At 48.9% G+C, this 24168-nt stretch overlaps 1 protein-coding gene across 11 annotated transcripts in view; it reads left to right on the top strand.

Annotated features, from left to right (window-relative positions):
• LOC100120281 (protein Fe65 homolog) overlaps nucleotides 1–24168 on the top strand; it is an 84269-nt gene that overhangs the window by 34639 nt on the left and 25462 nt on the right. For all 11 annotated transcript variants that reach the window (XR_004344676.1, XR_001729379.3, XR_001729378.3 and 8 more), the window contains one exon: nucleotides 20688–20988. Coding sequence is in view for 2 of the 11 variants with exons in the window: in XM_001603889.6 (XP_001603939.2) it covers nucleotides 20688–20988 (301 nt within the window). In the remaining 9 variants the exon portion in view is untranslated. The remainder of the gene's footprint in view (nucleotides 1–20687; nucleotides 20989–24168) is intronic.

Below are 24168 nucleotides of genomic sequence, written 5' to 3'. Positions count from 1 at the left end.
TTTATGTGCGGTACGAGGATGATTCGAGCATTTTGAGAAATATTCACGTGTGACTCGTTGAGAGACACAAAGGAAAAACCGCGAGCGGGGCATTGTTTTGAAAAAGAATTTTTTATTCGGGTCACGCTCTCTCGCGCATTGTGACGTTTTTTCAAACAAAGCCCGTTTCATTGGATTCTGAAAAATTCAGATAACCCAATAAGTCGGCAGCTTTTCGTCGCAAGCGAACAATGCTGATAATATGCACAGCATTTTGAACCGGAGCTTTTTCACGTCTGACCAAACCCGGGTTTTAAACTTGAAATCATATCCGAGGCCGATTAACATAAACCGGCGAAACGAGATCCCCAGCGCGATTGTGAAAGCCGTACGTATAATACGTATCCAATTACAAAAGAAACAAATCAAAACTGAAAAGTCGTAAGAAAGTAAGAAATAAAGGGAGAGAGAGAGTAGCAGCCGACGAGCAATTCCGGGCGGAGAAAACGGCCTCGAAAGAAAGTGCAGCTACAGGAATAAAGAAGAGCTAAAAACAAGGAGAGCATAGCGCTCGCGCGAGAAAGCTTGCGTGTAAAATTTTATGAAGAGAAATTTTCCGGCTCGCCAGAGAGCGCGCGAGAAACTTGGCGTCGCGCTTTTTACAGTTGGCGCCGGGAAAAGGTATATTAATCCCAGAAGAAAAGCCGCGAGACACAGAGAGAGAGAGAGAGAGAGAGAGAGAGAGAGAGAGAGAGAGAGGGAGAGAGAGAGAAGCAAAGTCCGCGATCTCATTCGAGATGCATCTCAAGTAGCTCGTTCGTCTCAAACGCCGCCGCCGCTGCCGCCTTTCTTGCACCTCTTATCCTGTATATATACGGGTGTGTAGCAAATTTCGACTGAGAGAACCTACGACGCGGCTGGCTCTCGGGCGTTTAATTTACGCTCTCGCGCGCAAGACGGACCGACTCTTCTCGGCCGTTTTATACCCAACTCTCTACCCGCGCACACGCGAGAGAGTGAGAGAATTCACTCCGCAGCTGCCGCTGTTTTCCCCGTGTTCGCGCGATTGTTGGCCGTATGGAAATTGGAAATTCCGCGCACTCGGTTTGAGCAATCGTCGCGCGCTCCGCTGGTATTCGGGTCAAGTTTTCGACTGTCGGCAGCGGAGAGTCACGATGACCGAACTTATCACAGAGTAGAGCTTGTCCGAGTACAATCGGACACTCGTGTGACTTTTACGCCGTTACTCGCTTCGCGGAAACGTAACGATAAATTAGCCACGGCTGGATGGGTAGACGAGAGAGGCACTACTCCAAAGTAAGGTACAAGCCATAATAAAGCACCGGGGCTACAGAGTGCCGACCGCAGAGACCGGCGCGCGCAAGCTGCTCTCGCGCACTCGAAAACCTTTAGAGTTATGCACACACATCACACAGGGACTGCTGCCACTCTCTTGCAAATTCGCAAGCTCGCGCGCGCATCGCTGACGAGAATTTGATTTCGCTTGACGCGCTTCGCTGCGCGTAACGCGCTTTCGAGTGCTGAGCAAATTTTCCGCGGCTCTTGCCTGTGCAGCGCGGCGAACGTTGCATGCATGTATATAGGGAGGCAATGGATAGTTTTCCTCGGATGTATAACGCGCGTTATTGAGAGGAAAAAATCCTCCGAGCGCGCGCGTCTCTACGAATTTATCTCGCGGGAATGTCGAGGGGAGGCTTTATTGATTTGATTTTTATTGCTCTCGCCAGCGCTAACTCGGAAAAGGTGCATCAGGAATTGAATGCGAAAGTGGGTTTATTTCTGATCGAGCTGTGTTTGAGAGCTACGTTATAAAGCTCTACTTTTGTTGAAACTGACTTTTAATTTTTGAATCGTCGGTCGCTTTAAATTTTCAACGACTCTCGGTAATCCAGTTCAAATAACGTACCGACAATTAGATTCGCTGTTAAAGAAAGGTTTTGATAAGAATTAGCGAAAACTCGAGAGAGTTACGATTAAACAGCTTTCCGATATGAAATCCGATAAATCAATTTTCACCCTACAGCGGAGTCGTTAAAAATGCGAACTCGTCGTTCGTTTTGACCCAGTTCAGCTCGCTTGGATCTTCTGCAAATCCGATCTATCCGACGAGTTTACATAATACTTACGCGGAACGTGTTCTCTATTTGTGTCTAAACTTTGGCTTTGCGCGAATCACGAGAACGGCTGCTGCAGTAGATCCGAAAGTCGATTAAACCGGTCGATCGGGGGAACAATCCTATTACACGGGTACACTCGATTCGCTTTTACATCGTCGTCGTTAAGCCTTTTTCGAGGAAAAGAGAGGAATCCAGTGCTCAAATCAGTACTCTAAAAACGAAAATGTGCGAAAGAATGAGCGAGTGACACAGCCAACATATGTCCGCTCTTCCGCAGACACTGTGGAAAAGTCTAACAAGCCCACCCGCTGTCTCTTCTTGCGTAGCTAATATCGCAAGAAATACTGTTATTGCCACACTAATATTTCGCTCGCGCGAGCCAACGAACTTTCGCCTAAGCTCCTCAGCAGGGAACTGCGCGTCGGAGGACTTTAAACGATACCCCGCGCCTCGTATTTCACGTCGGCTCTTATTTACTCCGGCGCTCGTACGTATACGTGTACACCCCCACACTCACACACAGCAGCGAGACAGCGCGTACACACGCACGTTCCACCGCGTTATTCGGCATCATCGGTGCCTGGCGTCATCGTCGAGTCTCGTTACGCGCGTCGCGTAATTGGCTCGAGACGCTGCGTGACCGCGTAAGACGAGACGGCTCCTCCGGAGGCGCGCAACTTGTAATTCTCTTTTGTGTAGCGCGCGGCGGGAATTTTTGATTTTTCGCGCCTTAGGGGCGAGAGAGAGTTTTGGCGATAGAGAGAGAGAGAGAGAGAGAGAGAGAGAGAGAGAGAGAGAGCGTACGTGTTATATACGTATAGAGTCGCCGTGGCAGTTACAAGTTTTCCAACTTAGATTGCGGGCCTGCAAGTCTTGTATCTATCGTAATTTATGTGGGTAGTTTGGCGGGATCTACAGTTAATGAAGTTCGTAAATAATATAGCGAGAGAGATAGAGAAGGGGGAGGGGACTATATACGCCGTGCACGTTATATTAATTATTCGAGCTAGCCGGCAAGTTTTAATTGAGAGCCGTTTTTATCACTGCGCCGAAGCCGGCCCGCGGCGCGCGACGTCGTTTTAATGATGATAAATTAGCATCGCTGCTATTGCACAGGATAGAGGAAAATATTGTCCATTGTAAAAGAAACAATGAAAATTCGGCTCATAAATCGCGAGACACAGGATTAATTTTGCCGATCGCGTTCTCGCCGCGCGCTGCGCTGGCAGTTTCAGTCATTCTAAGCGTGCTCATATGTGTAAAGCTTCACGCGCGACGTTAATTAATGCAGTCTCGTCGTTAAATACGAAGGCTTTTAGCGCACGCGTATGAAAGCCGCACTCGTACGGTAAACTCGCTGGATTATATCAATATTACATTTCAATATATCAGATCTCTCGTGTCTGCCCTGGATCGCATTAACCGAGGGAGTAATCAAGCTTGATAAATCGCGCAGATGTACACACGCGGCCGGTAATGAGACAAGATCGAGCGACTATATTAACGCGACGTCAAATAATTACCTCGTGGATCGATATACGCGTGATCTGGTGAGGATCCGACCTTGTGAACGAATATTACAAAATGATCGCTAATAAACGTATCTCTGAATAAAGCACGGAAGAATCACTCTCCGAAACAGCCGAGCCGAAGCGCGATAAGAGAAACCCGAATTAGAGAGCCGAATTCGGGGCTAATTTTATCGCTCGTTTATCGCCAATTCGCCAGCGTCGAGCAGAAAGAGAGAGAAAAAAGTTCAAAAACATCCTGTACACACACACACCCAGAGAGAGCTGCAGCAGCGAGCTGATTACACGCTCTCTCCTCTCTCGCACGATGCCCGTGGGTAATAACGGCGATGTTTCTCCTCGAACGTAGCAGCAGCATTGTCTCCCTCTCTTTTTTTCCCTCGCGAGAAATTTGAAAACGAGACGAAGTCATTTCCGGAACAAGCTGATATCGCCACGAGAAAATATTCTGCAAATGATATCCTGGCGCCGAATTCATGGGCTCTCTCTCTCTCTCTCTCCCTCTCTCTCTCTCTCTCTCTCTCTCTCTCTCTCTCTCTCTCTCTCTCTCTCTCTCTCTCTCTCTCTCTAGAATCTTCGAGTCTGCAGGAGGGTCGACGACGACAGAGACTATGTATAGGCGAGCGGAGGAGCGAGAGGAGGGAGAGCGGACCGAGAGGCAAATTGAGAACGGAAAAGAGAGAGAAATACAGGGGCTCGAGATGGGGAGCCGGTCGGAGGAGAGAGCGAAGAGAGAATGGAATAAGGAGATGGAATGGACTGCGAACATCGTGTTAGACCTTTTGGCTCTATAGCCTGTGAAAGGAGTGTGAACCGTTGTATAATCAGATCGTTCGCCTTCTTTCAGATCGCTTAGATTATAACTCCATCGCATAGCGTGTATTATAGGTATAGTTTCCTTTTGAATTTATCGCTCGGATTTCTTTCTGCATAGAAATCAGAGGCTCATCTCTAGGAAATGACAGACATCAGAAAAGGAGAAAACACATCTTAGATATGCGGGCTAAATAAGCCTCCCTCCCTCTCTCTCTCTCTCTCTCTCTCTCTCTCTCTCTCTCTCTCTCTCTCTCTCTCTCTCTCTCTCTGGCTCATCGGCGCATAAGCTCGATCCCCTTTTCGTGCCCAGCAGCATCACCGGCAGCTCCCTATCCGTATACTGGCCAGAACACGGCTCTCATCTCTCGTCGCTCTGTTCTCCTGCACGCGCGAGCGCGTCACGGCTGGATTACAAGATTGGAAAGGGGACGTGTTTGGGATGAAAGACCGAGCGGCTATTCCTCTCGAGGAAACTTCATTACCGGCCGAGGAGAGCCGAGAGCGCCTCTGCGACTCCCTTTCTCATCTCGCATTCCTCTCTCCCTCTCTCTGTTTTTCCAATCTTTCTTTCTACTCTCCTTGCCGTCCTCTTCTTCATTTTCCCTACCACTGCAGTCCTCGAGGACGAGGATCCCTTACATCCATAGACTCGCTCGGCCCGGTGAGTTAAGCGTTCGTTTTCTATGGGAGCGATCGCGAATATTTCCACGACATAGTCGTAGATTGCTTCGCCGAGCCAACTTCCACTGTAAATTTCACATTCCTATAGCTGAATCCGTTAGCTGCAGCAGGCTGTGCGGAAGGCCGATCGGCGAATTTTCTTCCGAGGCAGATTTGAGATCGCGCCGAGCGGGAGAGCTCGTAAAGCAAACGAATAAAAGATGAAGCCTTTCGCCGAGAGACTGCTGCAGCGCAGTTTTCTTGGACTTTCATGACTGCTTATATAGGTTGCCGAGTTATTACGGGCGATCGCGATGTGAACGTGCACCTCTTTGAAGAAGAACTGAATATTATCCTCGGTTTATGTGAAATGCATCGTGAGCCTGGTTGTACAATTTTTAAAACATAGTCCATACCTTGTGATATTCGCGCTGAAAGCTCATCCGTCCGTGTATTTGTATTCCGTTATTGCACACTGGGAAATCATTTAAAGGGAATTTACTCAGTCTGCGGATAGAACTTTTCTAAAGAGGATTGACTCTGCGCTCTCGCAAATAAGTCCTGCTCGCTATACGCCTCTTCCTTTCTTTCCGTCATGTCCTAAACAAATATCGTACCTCCGAACGCGCCAATCACTCCATGTTAGATCTCCTTGGGAGAACAAACATTCTATCAGAAAATTTCTCGCTCGCCAAAAAGTCGCAGCAAAAAAGCTCCGCCGGCTTGATTAAAAAAGCCATTTAAAATTCGAGCTTGATTAAAACGAATGCATCCGCCCCGTTAATTAACCACGCGCGGAGGCAGTAAATATCAATATATCCGTGAATCCCACCTTCGTATCAAGACATCAACACGCGGCCGTTCTTCTCTTTCACCTCTCGGCGCCACAGGCCATCAATTTTTACGAGGCGCCCCAAGATTTCCTCGCTCTGATCCTCTTTGGACCCGACGCTCGCGCTTGAAGCTCTGTATATGTATAGATGCGGTATAAGAATGCGGGCTGGAGAGACGAAAAAGCTCCGAATGTACACCCACTGCGGCGCGACATTCGCCGGCTTTTTGGCCGCTCGTATCTTCGTCTCCGCGGGCGTAAAGTTTCCGCGAGTATGACGCCCCCGCGTTTTGTATTATATAAACCGCGTGGCGCATGACTGCGCAGTGTATATGTGTATACGTACTTTTCTTCCCTTTTATATGTCGGCTGGCGAGAGAGCGTGATGCATAAACCCGCGGCTGACTCTGGCGCCAGAGCTAGCGCTTGCAAGCTGCATACTTTCCCGTCTTTAGGATGTTTCTCGCGCTTTATTTCTCGGCGTCGTCGTCGTGTCGTATACGTATGTGGTAGTGTGTATAGCAGCTGGCGCCGGAAATTCCCGGTTCGGCCGGTTTTTACGCTTATGCGCTCGGGGTTTAGAAACACGTGTCGAACTTTTGCGGAATAGTCGTATAAACTAGTATATGGAGATCAAGTAGTAACAATCATGTCCCGCCAGGCACGTCGCGCTATCCATCTATTTTTCAATTGTCAAATTTTATAAATGTTTCCAACTTCGAATTGAAACGTATCCGCTCGACGCGTCAAAGAAAACCTGATATCCCTATAAAAATACCCGCACACTACACACAGCTATAAGCAAATCATCGTCCGCGCAAAAGTTAAGAGACATAATTTCACCGGTCAACTTTATCTCCCCCGCGAGCTCGCGCGGCGTGGAAAAAGAGCCAATCCTGCGCGAGATGTTTCTCCACAAAACAATTTTTCTATTTCCCCCTTTTTCACTCCATCTTGCTCTATCTCCGTCGTTCGCTGCACTCTCCATCTACGCGCGGCGACCAGTTCTCTCGCTCTTTCCCTCTCCTGCACAGCCTCCAGAGACTCGTGAATTTCGCCAACTGCGAAAGTCGTTCTCGCCTCCTTCCGTGATAAACTGCAGCACGCGAAAATGTAGGTGAGAGAGAGAGAGAGAGAGCCTTTGTCGGGGCGAGCGAGCGGAAAACTGCAAAGTGAAATTAGCCGTGAGATTCGCGCCTGGGATTGGTTTTTATGTGCGGAATATGCTTCTGCGCGTGTATACACAGCCGTACTGCAAGAGTTTCGTTTTATATGTGCGAGTCTTCGGACGTAGATAAGAAAAGGGGAGATACGGATCGCATGTGAGTCACCGTGTACAGGGCTAAAAATAAATTATCGCCGATGCACACGAGGCTCGACCGTGTGTGAGTAGGGAAATCGGCTTTTTGCGTGTGCTTTTACGGCTAAATTGAGGGAGCTTTGGATTCGAGTGGGGGCATCATTGAGAGCTATCTATAATAGTAGCTCGCGCGCGATATATTGATATCAGCTCGATTAGAGCTATATTAGTTTCCACGGGACGAGAAAAACGCGGGGCGATTTGTTTTTAGCTCAGCTTTACATATACATCGCAACGATGAACGCAATGAAAAATAGAAAGCGCTGAAAATTATTTTCCGCCCCCGCAAAAAGAAAATAACTCCGACAAACCGCCGAGTCTGCGGTACAGCGCACGCAAGAAAGCTCGCAAGATCAGCGAGAGAGACAGCGCAGCAGTTCCCAAATAAGACACAAATTTCGGTCCCTCGCCGACGCAGATTTTCGCGTCGGTCCCTCCGCCCCCATAAAACTAAGCGGCGCCAGTGCTCCACCCCCGACAAACTCGCTCGCTCACTCTCTCGGACTCTAATTATCTCGAATTCCCCCGCCGCCGCGTCCACAGACTATGCACATGTATACTCGCGCGTCTTCCCTGAGATACGACGGCGCGTTATCGTGCGCGCGAGATCGAGCCTGTGCGGAGACGAAGCGCTTCCGCAAGGTCAGCTGCTCGCGAGGAGGGGACGAGTAGTGAAGTATTCGCGCGACGATACAGGCGCGGAAACGAGGATGGGGGGGGGGGAAGCTCAACGATCCCCTTCTGTATATTACACGAGTGCGAGTGAGATGAAGACGTTATTGAGCGGGTGTAATCGCGCGCGAGAAGGAGTTTTGGTCGTGAGAGGGAAGCGCTTCTTAGGCGAGTAATTGCTATAGCTGTTGTTGCGTGGAGTTTCCGATGCTCGGAAACAAAAGCGCGAGGAGGTTGTGAACTCTTTTTCTCTCTCTCGGAGTAGCCACGGCGGGCGAGCGTAAAAGTTGAATTGTTTTCCGAGTATTAATCAAGAATCCATTCTCGCTAGCGTTTGACATTCGCCTGTGCTGTATATATAGGATACGGAGAGAGAGAGAGAGAGAGAGAGAGAGAGAGAGAGCAGAGAACGGCTCCGAGGCAGCTTAACTGACGCGAGCGCTGCACTAAACTAAAAACGAAAAGACGCCACTTTATTTGCTCGTTTTCCTCCGCTTCCCTGATTTTTCCCAGCCAGTGCTTTTTTCCTTATCCCGGCCAGCACGTCGACTTCCCGTTGCCTATGGCTTTCTTTCCCTCTCTCTCTCTCTCTCTCTCTCTCTCTCTCTCTCTCTCTCTCTCTCTCTCTCTCTCTCTCTCTCTCTCTCTCTCTCTCTCTCTCTCTTTCCCTCTCTGACTCTGCACTTTCTTCCCGGAGCCTCTTACTTAGCTGCGATGTTGTGTTTCCCTTGCTTTATTTCATTAGCCCCTTCCTTCATCGCACGCGCACTAGTGTGTTTTCCTTTCTTTCTTATTTTCTCTCTCACCTTCTCCCAGCAGCTCCTGCCCAGCTATAATACTCTCTAGACCGTGCATTTTCCCGTCGGCAGAGGCGGCGGCGGCTATCTCGAGTGTATTTATCCTCTTGTTGCCTATTTCCTTGAATAATGCATTCTATTATTCTCGCGCTGCAGTTTTCTTTCGGGGCCGCTTTCGTTCTTTCCTTTCTCTCTACTCAACCGAGATATCAAGACTGCCTTCTCGGCCGGGGAGACATTAACTCGGTTGCAGCTTCTTAAAAATGAATGGCTACGCTATGGTTATGCTCCGCGAGAGCGAATAGAAAGAAAGACGCGCGCGATAAGACTTTTACGCGTAAGGAACAAGCTGCGCGTACGATGCGTTTCGAGTTTAATTAAAATCTCGTGTGCGTAGGCGGAGGAGGCGTGTCAGCGAGCGCGAGAGTAAAATTTTCATGTTTTCACACAGACCTTTTTCTCGCGCGCCGAGTGTGCACAAGCTTTAATATACGAATTCGCTATTTTCCCCCCTTTTCGCGCCTCTTATAACAGTCCACTCATGACGGCGGCGGCGGCTTTCCACCGCTGTGTTTCTCTTTCCTCCGCAGCGCGCGTCTTTATCACCGTTCCATTTCTGCGCAGCTTTTCGCGTTTCCCTTTATATCCTCTACTTTATTTCACTTTCGGCTCTCGCTGGGCGAGTCTCTCTCTCTCTCTCTCTCTCTCTCTCTCTCTCTCTTTGCTCTTTAGATTTTGCTAGCTCTTTCTTTCTCGCGAACAATAAGTAAACGCATTCGCCGCTCTTCACGCGATAATTGCTCGTGAAACTTGTTACTTCCTTGTTTTCTTCTCCAGTAGCGCTTCAAGGCTGTATCGCTGATTCTCGGCATTATTTTTCGTTATAGGCAAAAATTCTCGCCTGTCCCGCCATAACTCCAAGGAGCAGAGACATTAAATACAATCCGTCACGTTCGCCGACAGGGCCGGCGTGTTTTTCGCCTTTGCGGGCCTCGCGCGTCTTCGTGAAATATCCAGAGAGAAAGAGACTATATTGTATATAGGAAAAGAGAGAAGCCCGTGTCGCGTTGAGGAGGACCGATAATGCGCTTTTTCCCCCCGGTACGACGGCGCGGATGAGCCTCGGCCAGAGAGAAAGAGAGAGAAAGAGGCGGCAATGATAAACGGCTCCTATCGTCTCCAATAAAAGCCACTCCAGAGAGAGATAGAGGACTCTTGAAAATGACCTCATATAGGTACTCGGGCCGCGTCATCAGTACGAATTAGCGAGCGACGCGCCGAAATGGCAAAGGAGAGAGGAGAGCTGAATTTTTCGCCTGACGAAGACTGCTTGGTTTATTTATAGAGTAGGGTTTATGAGCGAGTTTTTTTTTGCGCGAGGCAGGTAAAAGTATCGACTTTTGTTCGTCCGCCGACGACTGGGAATTTATGTAGGATGAAAAATTCAATTCGTTCCGCACCAGTTTACCTAATTTTTAAACGATGAAACAAATGCACGAGTCGTGGCACTCATAGAGTTCGTTCATTCGAAGCGTCATTGTTGTGCCGTATCGAAAGAAAAAGCACAATTAGTGTAAAAAATCCGACGCTCACAACAACGCCAGTCCGACAATTTTCCACGAAATCGCGCGCGAACGAATCAAAGGCGTACAGGGGGATATAAAAAGCACGCGCATGTGTTAGTGCGTGTGCCAAAGTGGAAAATCGGCTTACCGCGAGCGGCGTACGTCCGCGTTTGAAAACAAAAAATAAAATGTATACATAAATTTAATACCCCGGGCTGAAATTTAAACGTAAAATATCCGGTGCTCGTATACGTTACCACGTGAAAATATCGCGGGCGATTCGTTAATATAATTATATCATTAATTGTTATTATTAAAATACTCAGTACACAAATTATAAAGCATATTCCAGCAAACTGCTGCGCTGTACATTATACGCAGATGAAGGAACTACTCGAAAATTATCAACGTGCACGCGCGCCATTAATCCTTCCGAGAAGAGCGTGATACGACGCGCAGCGTCAAATGTTCTATATCTATACACTATACGTATACGCGGGGCTTATACACGGAATCCGCTCTCTAGCCCGACGACGACTAACAAGAAAACTGGCGAGGCAGTTGCCGTACTCGATTACCAGCTCAGCAGGAGCAATTTCCCCGGCGAAAGCTCATCCCTTCTTCTTTCCTCCTGGCAGTAGCAGAGAGCGCAGCAGTAGTAGCGCGAAGCTCGCTATCTCGCGTTTAGACGATCAATCGCGGAACTTTTTAATTTACCTCCGCGTCGAGTTGAGAGGAGCGACAGACGCGCGGCTGAAACCTTCATCCCCCGAGCTTATAAGAACGGGTGAGAGCGAGAAAGAGAGAGAGAGAGAGAGAGAGAGAGAGAGAGAGAGAGAGAGAAAGTCAGTTCAGCGAACGATTAGGAGAACACTTGCGAGAGGCGAGAGGCGAACTATACGTGTATCTGTATAGTAGTAGAGTGAGGGAGAGAGGGAGGGAGGCAACGATACAGGATTAAAGTGGTTCGGTATCGCCGCTAACTAGATTAACCAGCTTGTTTCTAAGCTGCGGGGGGTGGCGCGCGGAGGGAGGAATCCGCAACCTATATAGCTAATAGACTCAGCTGCAGAGGCAGCGCGACGGAGGTAGTGATAGACAGCCGGTTAAAAGTTGGACGCTCGGTGAAAATGATCGGGCAAATATTCTGCGCAGCTTTATACCGCATGTAATAATTGGCTTCGCGAGCTTTCACATCGACGGACACGCATTCCAAGAAACCCGCATTTGGCAGGGAGAAAATGAGGGAGAAACGAAATACGGCGTTGCAGCCACGCGTTCCACTTGAAGCCCCGGACGTGCGGATGGGTGCCTTGATCCCGTTACACGAGCGCGGCAAAAAAACGAAGAAAAGAAGGAAACGGTCTCGGCAGTATTGCGAGCGAGGAGAGACGGACACATTCCCGCGCGCCGCTGCTGTTCATCAAGACGCTGCAGCAGCTGTACTGTAAATCAATTAAATTAAGGGATAATTTGATTTTCATCCGATCTCGCACCGTCGGCTGCCTCGCTCGGCTTGGAATGAATTTCCCCGGTACACTTTTGCTCGGGGATTCCGCAGAGACGGAAAATGTTTTTCTAAATGCTACTGCGCCTTTGATGTCGCGCTTGCCCGGGAGATTACGCTTTTACATTTTATATAATTTCACTGTAATTAGAGCAACGACGTTTTCATCACGGGATGTGCTTGGGGACATTTCGTTTTAAAATTGAAAAATTATTAAGAAGCGGCAATCTTCCGAGCAAACCCTGGGCTGTTTACAAGATCGAATCGCTCTTCGCTGCAGTAGTCGTCCGGGCAATATTCCCTCCAGCACGTTCGGCTCGTATTGCTTAAGCGCTTTTTTGTTTTACCGCCACCGCGTAAAGTATATCAATATCGTAGCCGCGCATGTTGACTCCCTCCGTCGCGATGATTTGGTACGTACACAGAGGAAAAGCTGTGATTCTCTTTCCATAAACCAATAATTTCCGCGACCGATGCGACCGCACTTTTCCTGCTTCCAACTGCCGGTCGTCGCTCGCGGAAGTTCGAAAAATTTATCCCCAGCCGGCAAAGCCGAGACTCAACCCTCGTCGCTCGAAAGTTTGGCACTTAGCCGGTCCGCTCTCTCTCTCTCTCTCTCTCTCTCTCTCTCTCTCGTGCGGCTAATCCGGTTAACCGTCGCGACGTCGCGTACTGCGCTGCTTTTCCGCTTCTCGTCTCTATATATCCCTCGCGTCGCGCTTTTACGAGGGGCACTTCATCTTGCGCTACTGGCTCGCCGGTCACTCTCTCGGTGCCGGTCTTTACACTCGCGGCCCGCTACGAGTGCGTGTATACCGGCGTGTATACCGGTGTGTGTGAGTGTGTGCCCAGTTCTACTGCGCTGAATCAACAAGGCGACGAACGATTTTTCGAAACGCCCGTATACTATCCCTGCGCCGCTGGTGGACGTATACTCGTGCTTTACGCGTGGATTATACGGTGCTTTTAACGCGGATTGCGCGTGTTTCGGGAGTTTGATTGGCAGTTCGTCTGGCGAAATGAACGAGAGCTCGGGTGTGCGTAAAAAAGTATACGGTGTCCGAGAACGAATTAGAGGTAGTTTCGATTAGATTGGAGTAGGTTACATAGTAAATGTTGCAACATCAGGGCTGGTTGTGTCAACGCAGCGAGAAGTGAATGTCGTCGATTATAAATTACCGAATCCTGTATAGGCTCTCGAACCATAAAAGCTCGACTGGCATATGCTCGTAAAAACATTTATACGCTGCTGCAGATGCGTGCGGTTGCGGTTGTACGAGCGCGTGCGTGCGATAGTAAAAAAGATTGAAAAAAGAAGCCTTCACCAGTCGACGCTGCACGCGTACGAGAGGCAGAGCCTGATAAAACGGAATAAAATACGCTTATCCGCCGGAGTGGAACGCGACCGAGTGAGCGAAATGCCTCGTTATATTATATATGCACGCGCGCGACGCGCCGCTATCGTATATAATATGCAAATGCATCTTTTTACGACTGTTTGATGTCGCTGTTCTCTGCGCCGATTTGAAAAAGCGGACTTTCTTGGAAGCTCTTGAATCTATAAAAATCATCCGTCGGCTGCTGTGAAAATTTAACGCTATACCATTATGAGAGACAGCTCTGTACGAGCGTGACCGTTTCAAATATGCGCGCGACGTGTATTTAATTTAAGAAGCTAAATTGAACATCCTGCTCGATGTTCATCCACTGTAATACCTCGATCTAAAAGCAACGATCATCGGTACAGCCCGGCGTCGAATGAAAAATCGCAATTAAACTCCGAACACTGATTCCGCAGTCCGGCTACCACAAAATCTCCATTTTGATTTCGAGCTAGCACCGCACACCCTTCGCGCGGGCAAACAATATGGTAAACATATTCATCCTCGCATGCACGCAGCCTAATGAAGAAACGCAACGCCGCGCGCAGCAACAGCTCGTAAAGGCGCTGCACCCTAAAACGCCAGCCGCGCGGAACAACACCCTCGAGGACGAGCTCTCCGCGCACACCCCATAAATCACGGGTTATAACACAGTGCACACACGCGCGCTTTTTCCAAGACTCGCGAGTCTATCGAAGCCGTATTCGCGTGCGCGCGTTTACAGCTTGTTAGCCGCGTCGCGATTACGCATCAGTGACTTGTATTCCTCCGCGAAAGCTGCCGCCGCCGCCGTCGCTGAGTTATAGCTCGACTTTATCAGCTGCAGCCTAGTCGCGGCTCAACTTGGCCCATTATACGCGTTACTCGCTGTAATCTAAATGCGAATCTAACGAGGCCGAGTCGTCGCGCGCGCGGCAATGAGTGCGCTGCGAGCTTTCGTGGAAATTAGAGAGACTCGTTGGTCGCGTTGATCTCATCGACGCGTCGTCTCGAGAGAGAAGGTATAATGATGGGTTTTACGTGTAATGAAAGCGTTTTTGCAGTTTTTAGCGTTTGAAGATAGAACATGCAGCAGTGTCTCATAGCCATTTTTTTAATCACCCGCAGAAATATCTCCTAAAAGCAAACTCGATATTCCTGGTGCAGCGAAATTTGCAATCGAATTTCAAAGCCAATCAGCCCTTTGACCGCTTATTTGTTAAGCCCCCGTGACAATCGATTCACAGCTTATTCCATACAGCGCGTATACATATCGCGCAACTAATCTCCTTATACCGGCGACATCAATAAGTTTTCCAGCGCGGTATTTTCATCACACGCCACGCGAACATATCCCCCAATCGATCCCCAGTCCGCGCGCATTGTGAATGCGTTCATTTGCCCGGCGCATATAGAAAGCCAGCTCTCTCTCTCTCTCTCTCTCCCTCTCGCTCTCTCTCTCTCTCTCTCTCTCGCGCGCGCGCGCGGTCGAAATTTTCATATAACAACCCGCGGACGCAAATCCCCCGGTCAACACCTGATGGAAAAAGCCTCCAGCTGAAAAAAAATATTCCCAGCTCTTGTGTACGCGGCAAGTTGCGGCGCGATTCAGCGTTTCCGATGGGCAGCAGCTCGCCGATGAAACTTTATGCCGCGCGCGCCAATTTATGCCCCGTAATTAGCGGCCGAACTACGCCAGAGCTTTCTCTCTCTCTCTCTCTCTCTCTCTCTCTCTCTCTCTCTCTCTCTCTCTCTCTCTCTCTCTCTCTCTTCGTGTCGAATTTATTTCGGTTTATCGGAGAACTGATTAACGCCGAGACTGGCAATGAAGTTAAAAGCCTTCGTTGTGCGCGCGCGCGCGCCACGCTTATCGAAAATTTATTAGCGATTTCCGACTGTTTGCTCATATTCTACGTTGAATTTGCGAATTTCCAGCCGTGATTGCACTCCGATGAAACGCGCAGCGTTGCTTTTGTTATAGTTGCGCGCGATATTTCAACATCAAAAAGTGCAATGGCACACCGCGGGAATAAAACTCATTACTCTACCGCGTGGAAGTAATAATTCATAACGAGCCCTTGGTAATTCGCGCAGACGTATTAATTAAAGGGGGAAGAAATAAGGATCGCGGCAGCGCATGTCCGAAAAGCCGCATGTACACGTGCGTATAGGGCCGTAAAACGACGACGCCCTTTATAATGAGCGGTTGTTTGCAATTTTCATGCGCGCACGGGCGCAGCTCGAAACAGATTCTCCAGAGATTGCACTCGGCCAGAAAGTCACTGCGTTTATATTGTACTCTCTCTCTCTCTCTCTCTCTCTCTCTCTCTCTCTCTCTCTCTCTCTCTCTCTCTCTCCGGCCGGCAATCGATGCAGTATACGGCCGCGCTCCGCATGTCAATGTTTCATTCGCGAATAAGCCGCCGTGCCGCCTGTTCTCCTCTATCCTTGAACTATCGATCAGGCGCAGAGGCTGCGCGCACGAGGTGGTCGTTTTCTATACAAAGGCCGAGCTTGAAAAAGACACGGATAAATAGCGCGAGGAAGTGGGTATAGTGTGTGATGCAACGGGGATTCCGATTCGGCTTGTTGCGGACTTCGCTGCAGCTCGCTTCGGCCGACGGGATGTATTAATCAGGACAGGGTAGCTGCGTGGGAGTAGGAAGGATTTATACTGGATGGAGAAATCTTGACGGATGAATTATCGTCGAGGGCTTCGAGCTTGGATGATTCAATTTCCATAGGAGTATTACTTAGGCCGAACACAATACAGTGCGTCGGCTCTCCCACGTGAAGATAAGAAAGATAGGGGTCGCTTGTATGACGGGACAGCTCATATTTTTTCCCTTTTTTTTGTTTCTTACTCTCGATCTATCAGCTGAGGGATCTCGGTGAGGTTTGATTTATTCGTTATCGATTTCTGCTTTTGATAAATTTCAGAAGGTTTTTGTAACACCTACTTTAGTGCAGAGGCGTCAATCTCGCTCCGCTTCAACTTTTCAATCATAACACTATTAATTATGTGAAATCGACTGGTCCAAAGTTCGACGGAACCGTTTAATTAACCCGTTAAACCGACATGCAGCGTTATGATTACCATCGCAGATGAATCGCCTCCGTCTATAACGCAAACATAATCAACGTTGTTAGAATATACTTTTGAATATACTTTACAACTCCCCGCTTCTATAATTCACCAGCTGCGTTTCGCTGTATTAAAGTAGCGAAGTCGAGCTTTTCCGTTACGTATACGTCAATTTATTCCGGCAAGTTACACACAGACTCCCAGAAGAGAATTTTTATACTTCAAGACAAATATATCCAACAAACTGGAGGAATCGAGTTTGCAGTTTCGCTCGCGGCACGAAAATACGCGAACGTCTTTCCGTTTGCACCATCAAGCGCAACGAATCTTCTCGCAATAACAATGTCCGCCGCGCGCGAGTTAATTAAGAGCGCCGCGAGAAAACTTTGCGCTGCAGCGCGAAAAATTACGTCCACTGCAGGCGAAGAGAGTCGAGAACGACACACGGTATTAAACAATGTTTCAGCGAAACAAAGTGCTGCCGGCTCTCTTTGTGCGACATTTTTCGTTCTCTTCCCTTGCGTCTCTTTGTTGCCGCGGCGTTTCTCTCGCGCACAGGTTAAACGCGAGCGTAAGCGGATTAACGCGAGCGGCACTGAGAAAAGAAGCCGCAGTGTCGAGCTTAAGGAGATTTTCTTCCAGCTTTCCTGCTCTCTCTCTCTCTCTCTCTCTCTCTCTCTCTCTCTCTCTCTCTCTCCCTCTCTCTTTCTGAGCTCGTCTCTTCGCAATGTAAGAGAAATTAGAAAATGTTTGTAATCTACAAGAATACCTGGATTCCGATGCGCTGCCGTCCTCGCTGGCTCTCTCTCTCTCTCTCTCTCTCTCTCTCTCCCTTGTCTTCTTTAATTCAATTTCAGTTTCATCAAGGCTTTGAGCGAACCTTCCATGCGATTCAATTGAATTTCGCTGATCCGACTTACGTGAATTTTTTAATCCACGTAAATACATCAGCCCGAACGTGTAAGCTGCACGCGGTGCATAGCGGTGCCGATAGAACCATTATAATCTCTCGGCCCATAAGTAGGAGGTATTCAAATTTCCAAGTCGCTACATAATGCAAGCCAGCGGATTCGTTTTTGCCTCGTCCTTATCTCGCTCGTTAAATTCGTCTTAAATCTGCAAGGAGAGCGCGCGCGCGAGGCTAATTTCGATAACGACGCGGCAAAAAAGCGGACGAACTGCAATGTAGAAGAGTAGGGACATTCTGTATGGAGATTAGCCGGGTCATACTTATGACTTCTGGGACAGCAGGGCTGTGAAGGAGGAAAAAGAGTTTAACGAAGGAAGAAGGAGCTGATGTATTCTTGGTATATGTATATACTAAGAGGAGCTTGTCGGGAGAATTAAACTGCGAGAGAACGAGTCTGTGAAAAAATACTGTGAAATCTTGAAATTCTAGGGCTTTATGTGGAGTACAATGGTTGATGGCGGAGCGAAGTTTAATCATTATCATATGATTGCATGGAGTTCGGATTTTCGAGGGAGTCGTGTACGCGATCAAGAGGCTTAATGCATCGTCTGCTATCTTTCGGCTTATGAATTTTAATCATCCGTGTACCAAAATAACAATAATGCAGTTCGTAAACTTTTACGAACGTAATTAAAGCGCTTCAAACCAGTATGCTAATCCATCATTTAAGTAGAAACAGCTCGTGCCGGGCAGACTCCCCATTAAGTGTAATAGACGCAATGACCTCCTCGTAAAACCCTTTTTCTTTATTTCACACCAATATACCCCAAACTCACGGGCAAAAACGAACAAACAGCCCCGCGTAAGAAAAAAATCCTAGACCTCACTTACAAAACGTATTCTCAGTCCGTACATCGAACAAAAGCGAGCCGAGACACGCTTCGCTCGCGAGCTCGCTTCTGGCCTTACAGCCAGAACACACACACACACACACACGCGCACACACATATATAGCTACCGGTCGTTCGCGAGTCGGAGCGTTTAAGTCGTTGCGTGTGGCGCCAGAGCGTCGGGCGACTGCACGATCTCCCTCGGCAGTATAATTCAGCGGCGCCGCGGGTTCATCGGCTTCTGCGCGCGAGCTTTTCTCTCTCGTATATACTCCGGCGAGATGGTCTGTATACGTACATACTTGGCGTGCAGCCTTTTCCTCATCGCGATTAATAAGGCAGCGCATCGATCGGCCTGGCGAAAAAACGCGATGGTTCAATGGTTATTGGTGCTCGTAAATATTTACGAGTCGCCGCTGCCGCTGCAGGAGTATAGATTCTTTCGATGGCCCGCAAGTTTGTGTACTCTGCGACAACGCGGCGGCGAGCTTTAGAGCTATAGCGCAGTGCTCCGAGATTGTTCCGAAATTTTACTGCCCCGCGAGTGTATAATTGCTGGGCAAAGACTGTAATATCGGGTCGTTAATTTGCTTCGCGGAGGGAAATTCGCGGTAATGAAACGAGGAAGTCGCCGTGGCGGCGGTAGAATAACGTATATAGACTTGATGGCTCGAACATTTCGCGTGTGTGTGTTTAAATGATTCGATACGAGACTGAAAAGGCAGGAGAATATATAAAGCGGTTTAATGGGCTTATATAGATAATGCGGTCGCACGAACTGGTGTATATTCCGCAGTGTATTTCGTAATTACCGCTGACTCGTTAGGAAATCGCGCGCTAATACAAATTTAATAGTTCGATATATACTCGATTGAATTGTTCTCGCGCATTGACGACGAAATCAATCACGCTGTATGTGTGTGTGTGTGTGTGTGTGTGTGTGTGTGTTTACGTAGCAACGCTAATCCACACGAATAACGGAATAACAAACTGTACTGCGATAATTCATTTCCATGCTATGCTGATTAATCCGCGTTATCGCGAGCGTCTAAAAGACCCTCGGCTCTATAAATTATTAACGATTCTCTCCACACAATAAAACTAATTACGCACACTCGTTCGCGTTATCGCATCTGTCCTATATATTATCAGCGACAAAAACAAACGACTACACTAATCTCTCCTCCCTACTACTCCTCGATGTTTGTCGAAAACACACACACACACACACACACGCTGCGAAAACAGCTCACACGCGCGCGATTGCACAGAAGAAAGCTCGCGTCAGTGTGTTTACCAAACGAGCCTGCGGCGCATGAATAATGAGCGTAATAGCCGTAGGTGTGTTCGTTCAAATTGACATACGAGGCAGCTGGCTTTTCGGTGTCCAGCGTGAAATTTCACGTGGAAGTATAGAGCGGTATAGCGGCGACGATGAGGAAAAAAAGAGGCGCATGTATAGTGCACGGAAAGTTTCCTCCGTGAGTACAGCTCAGCCTCGGCGCGATGGCGCGCGGCAATCGATATAGGGGTGACTCATCGAGGGCGGTGACAGTACACAAACTTTTCCTCTTTCTATTTTTTTGCCCCGCTGGCTTTTCTTACGCGCGCGTCGCCTGTACTTTCCCGGCTGCTACGTAATAACGCCAGCTCGCGCACGCGTACTACGACGCCTTCTCGTATGTGTGGCACTGTATAAAGCGTGTAATGAGGTAGGCACTTTTGCAATCGTGTAACAAGATCACAGCGATTCTCGTACTATCGAACTGACCATTGCTCTCTCGCCGGTTTTCCATTTTTCGCCTGGCCCCTTTCTCCAGCTCTCCTTACTCCCGAGGACTTGTACTTGTTCTAACACGGAAAGCGTGTCCAAACTTTCAAACTCCTCGCGCGCGCAAGAGAGTCCCTCGGGAGAACGCACCGGCTTTACTTACTGCTTTTTCCTTCTTCTCGCTCCTTCTTCAGCCGACACGGCCCCGTTTTGCAGTTCTGCAGATTGCCAGTCTCGCGCTGCTTTCTTACGCGGAAAAATGCAAAGTTTCTTAAACTGACGCGGTATAAAATGTCGAGCGGAGCTGCTTTTTTTTCTTTCCACCCCCCAGCTCCTTCGCGGCACTCGATAGAAACAACGTTCTTGTTGTGTGCTTTTTTCTAGTTTGATGCAGAGGCGTTTGCCTGCTAAAAATGACACGCGTATCGATTTATCATTAGAGATTACGTCGCATTAATAGTTTCCAGTGTGTACAGGTTATTTTCTCGGAATGGCGAAAACTTAGCGTGAATTGGGTCTCTCTGGAAAATGTAATTTTCATTTTCTCGAAAAGTTTGTCACGCTGTTCTCGAGCTCCATTACACTTTGCACTTGCATATTTCTATGTAGTTTTCTAGAACTCGCAGGGTGAAACTTTTTAATCAAACTTATTTTATTAAACCGCCCCCATAAATAAGGGTCGTTGGCCGAGCGTATCAACGAAAAGCACGAATTCAGTAGTAAAGCTCGACGCGAGTCAGACGCCAGTCGAAACGAAGAAGCCAGCACGTAGACGCGATAAATAAAATAAAATTGATGATAATTTTCGCTTTCAGAGAACGGGCTGCTCTCCTTCGAGAATCCAAACTACCACCTGGACCCAGCGCGGCTGGACGACGCCCTGAACAGCAATGAGAACGGCAGTTCCCTCTACGACGAGCTTTATCAAGAACTCGTGGGCAGCGGCGGAGGCGGTGGCGTGAACGAGATGACGGGCAGCGGCACGAGAGTCCAAGGGCGTCGCGCCTACGCCTCTCTCGACATCGGTAGCATGGGCGTCGACGTGACCCAAGGCCCGCTTACCCAGGACCCAGCCAACCTCGACGCCGCCGACAACAGCGAGAACCACAATCACGGGTGAGCCTCTTCTACTAGCTATTATTATCCAGACGAGGAAATTCGAAGTAGCGCCTTCGGGGATAAAAAAGACGGACAATTTTCCCGTCGTTAAAACTTTAATAATTCTCGCGGCCACCGAACGCCAGCCAAGTTTAAGAGGCAATTTTCCCTGGCGAAAAACAAAGACTTACACTCCCATCGCTCGCCCGGTCGCGTTTTTCGGCGCGCGGCTTTGTGTTTCGAGCGAAAGCGCGCGGAAATCGAATTTGCGAAGCGCCATTGCTGGCTTTCAAGCAAACTTCGTTATAACGTCCGCGCGCGCAGAGCAGGATGGGGTCGAGCGAGAGAGGGAGAGAGATAGAGAAAGGGGTGCGCGCCTAAAGTCACGTCGTTTACCTCGTTTTCATACTGTTTCCTTCGGGCGCCACGACGAGGAGGGATGATGCGATTTCGCGCGGCGCATAATGGCCGCGACTATCTCCCCGCGTGCGGCAAGCGCTCTCTCTCTCTCTCTCTCTCTCTCTCTCTCTCTCTCTCTCTCTCTCTCTCTCTATCTCTCACACACACACACATACAAAGTGCTCTGCGGTAGGAATTTAACGATTGTTCAACTGATTTTCCATCCCTGGATGCAGCTCTAAAACTCGCCGCAAACAGCGATAAATGCGGATTTGGATGTATAGTACATGTACTGCGCCTATACTCGCGTGTAACGCGCGCGCACAAGAGGAGGTGATTAACGAGGATACAATATTGCGCCGAACTGAATCAAGTGACCACGAACTCCCGGTTATGCTATGCTAATGAATGTATATAAGATATAAGCTTAGTTAACACGAGGCGCTTATACGCGTGTGCCTATACTTGAACTCCTGTGATTTTAACCGTTTTTATATGGTCGAACATCCAAAAAGCTTCTCGCACAGCTGGCTTTAAACGGGGGCAAAAAGATCCGGGCCAATTGCCTAATGAAATCCGGCACGGCCGACAGAGCTTCTTTCGCAAAAAAAGTGACCGCCGAGCAAATTGAAATTAACGAAGGGTATAAAGAGCGGTGCAGGCTTTGAGAAAGAAGCCTCGCGACCGCAGCGCCGCCGGAAGCTCCGTCATCTTGTAATTGGGCTCGACGATAATTAGACGCGCGCGTGATGCGCGTTTAAGCTTGGTTCACGTGACGAGAATATCTCGCGAGAAGCGTATGCACGCGCGTATAACGAGGGCGTTTGCCTGCGGTTGGCCGAAACTCGCTAGGTGAGTCTCTTGTACTTCTTTTTTTTTTGCCGCATTGCGCGCGCTAGTTCCTCTCCTACTCTCGACTCGGCTCTTACACATTCGTGCGCTCACGTACTTGGTTACGCTCGAGGAGATTTAGTCGAGAATACTGGCGGCCTGATGCAGATGTATACCTGTGCGACGCTTTTCTTTACTTCGCATAGAAGTGCACAGACAGCGAAGAATCAAAAACCGATCGATCAAAAGCTCGCTGAGCCGTAAAGCGTAATTTACGATTAAAAGACGCGGCACATAAAAGCCGAGCAATCGTTCACCCGCGGGGCAAAAAAGTAGTGTATAGCACAGCGCGATAAGACGTGCGTGCCGCGATTGAACAAGCCTGTGTACACAGCGGAGCGCCTCTATATATGGTCGCTCGGCAGACGCAGCTGATGCCGGGAGTATACACGAAATATATCGGCGTCGTTATCCCACGTCGGCGGTGTGGCTGGAGCGAGTCACTTATGTCTCGATTTTACGAGATTCCCTCGGCGCTCTATATGTATAGTATACTCTTCACACACACGTAGCGTGTGCGCCGTGCTTTCATATTTTGCGCGACGTGCGCGCCTAGGATCAGCGACGCGTGGGTGCTGTTTGTGTATGTGTGTATATATATATATATATATATATATATATATATATATATATATACCGAGCTTTTACGACGTGTAAAGTTTCGTTTAAGCTGCGCTGCTTGAAATTAGTCGGTCGCGACGATGTGTTTATCGGAGAATGAAGAGACGTTTCACGAGGCTGCCCAGTTTTTAACGATGCGGGCCCTTGTTTCTTTTTTATTTTCTAATAATGGAAGGGAGGCGTGTTGACGGCTCGCTGATCGTACGGGTGTTTTATGGTTTTACCTTGCTCCAGTGTAAAAAGCCAACCGATGCAAGTAGATTGACGAGGTAAAATGTAACTTCAAGCAACCCTCTCTTTCTCGACGAAATAACTTTCCCAAAGTATTACCGCCTATAAAAGGGTTTCTTGGGGGGTCGCCGCGAGAGTACCGCGATGCGATCAGCGGCGTCGAGGGCAGAAAAAAGCGGGGCAAAAAGGAACGTCGACGTTTTTACTCAAAAATAAGCTTCGCAAGTCGTGGCTGCCGCGTGCGGCTGTCCCTCGACGCATCACGAGCGTCGAACGTCTACGCTCGGCGATCCATGAATAATTCGAGACCTGCAAAATGCACACACACGTCATGATCGAGTCACCTGTCGAAAAGAGCCTCTTCTATTATTCAGGATATTCGCGCTGGTCCGGACTGTATTATAAACTTGCATTTGATCGAGCTTGCGCGACCTCGTTAAAAGTGCCTTTCTCTCGCATATAACGAGGCTCGTTACGCGAAAGAGAGCTTGCAAAACAAAAACAGGGATAAATTCGCCGGCGGCAGTGATCTAGCTGCTGGCCCGGGATCGCGAAACAGGGAATAATTACAGGGCCGCAGGAAAGTTGTGTGTAGGTCGCACTTCTCCCCCTCGCGCATTACGAAGTGGAAGTGCGCTTGCTTCAAATGCTCGGGGACTACTTCGCGCGGAGGGAGTAAGAGAGAGAGAGAGAGAGAGAGAGAGAGAGAGAGAGAGAGAGAGAGAGAGAGAGAGAGAGAGAGATAGAGCGAGGCAACCGAGCGAATACCGCAGGACGTCCTAAAGGGGGTCAGAGACCACCGACACCGTGTGTGCGTGTACGTATACACATGCAAGAAAGAGAAGCGAGTGTATACGTGTATCTGTATAGGTGGAGGTCGTTGGCCCGCGATTATTCAGCGATTCCGCTCGACTGCGAAGCGCAGTAGTGGATCTGAACATTGTTCAGGTGCATGTAGACTCGCGAGTATAGCGCTCCCTCTCGATTCTTGATGCGCTACAGGGCGCGGATCGCGAGAATTTCGAGGCTGATTGCCTCGGGGACGACGGCCCGGCT

The sequence above is a fragment of the Nasonia vitripennis genome, chromosome 2 (genome assembly GCF_009193385.2).
Source record: "Nasonia vitripennis strain AsymCx chromosome 2, Nvit_psr_1.1, whole genome shotgun sequence".
In the NCBI taxonomy this organism is placed as follows: Eukaryota; Metazoa; Arthropoda; class Insecta; order Hymenoptera; family Pteromalidae; genus Nasonia; species Nasonia vitripennis.
Note: the sequence above shows the minus strand (reverse complement) of the source record. Positions and strands in the feature narration are given on the sequence as shown.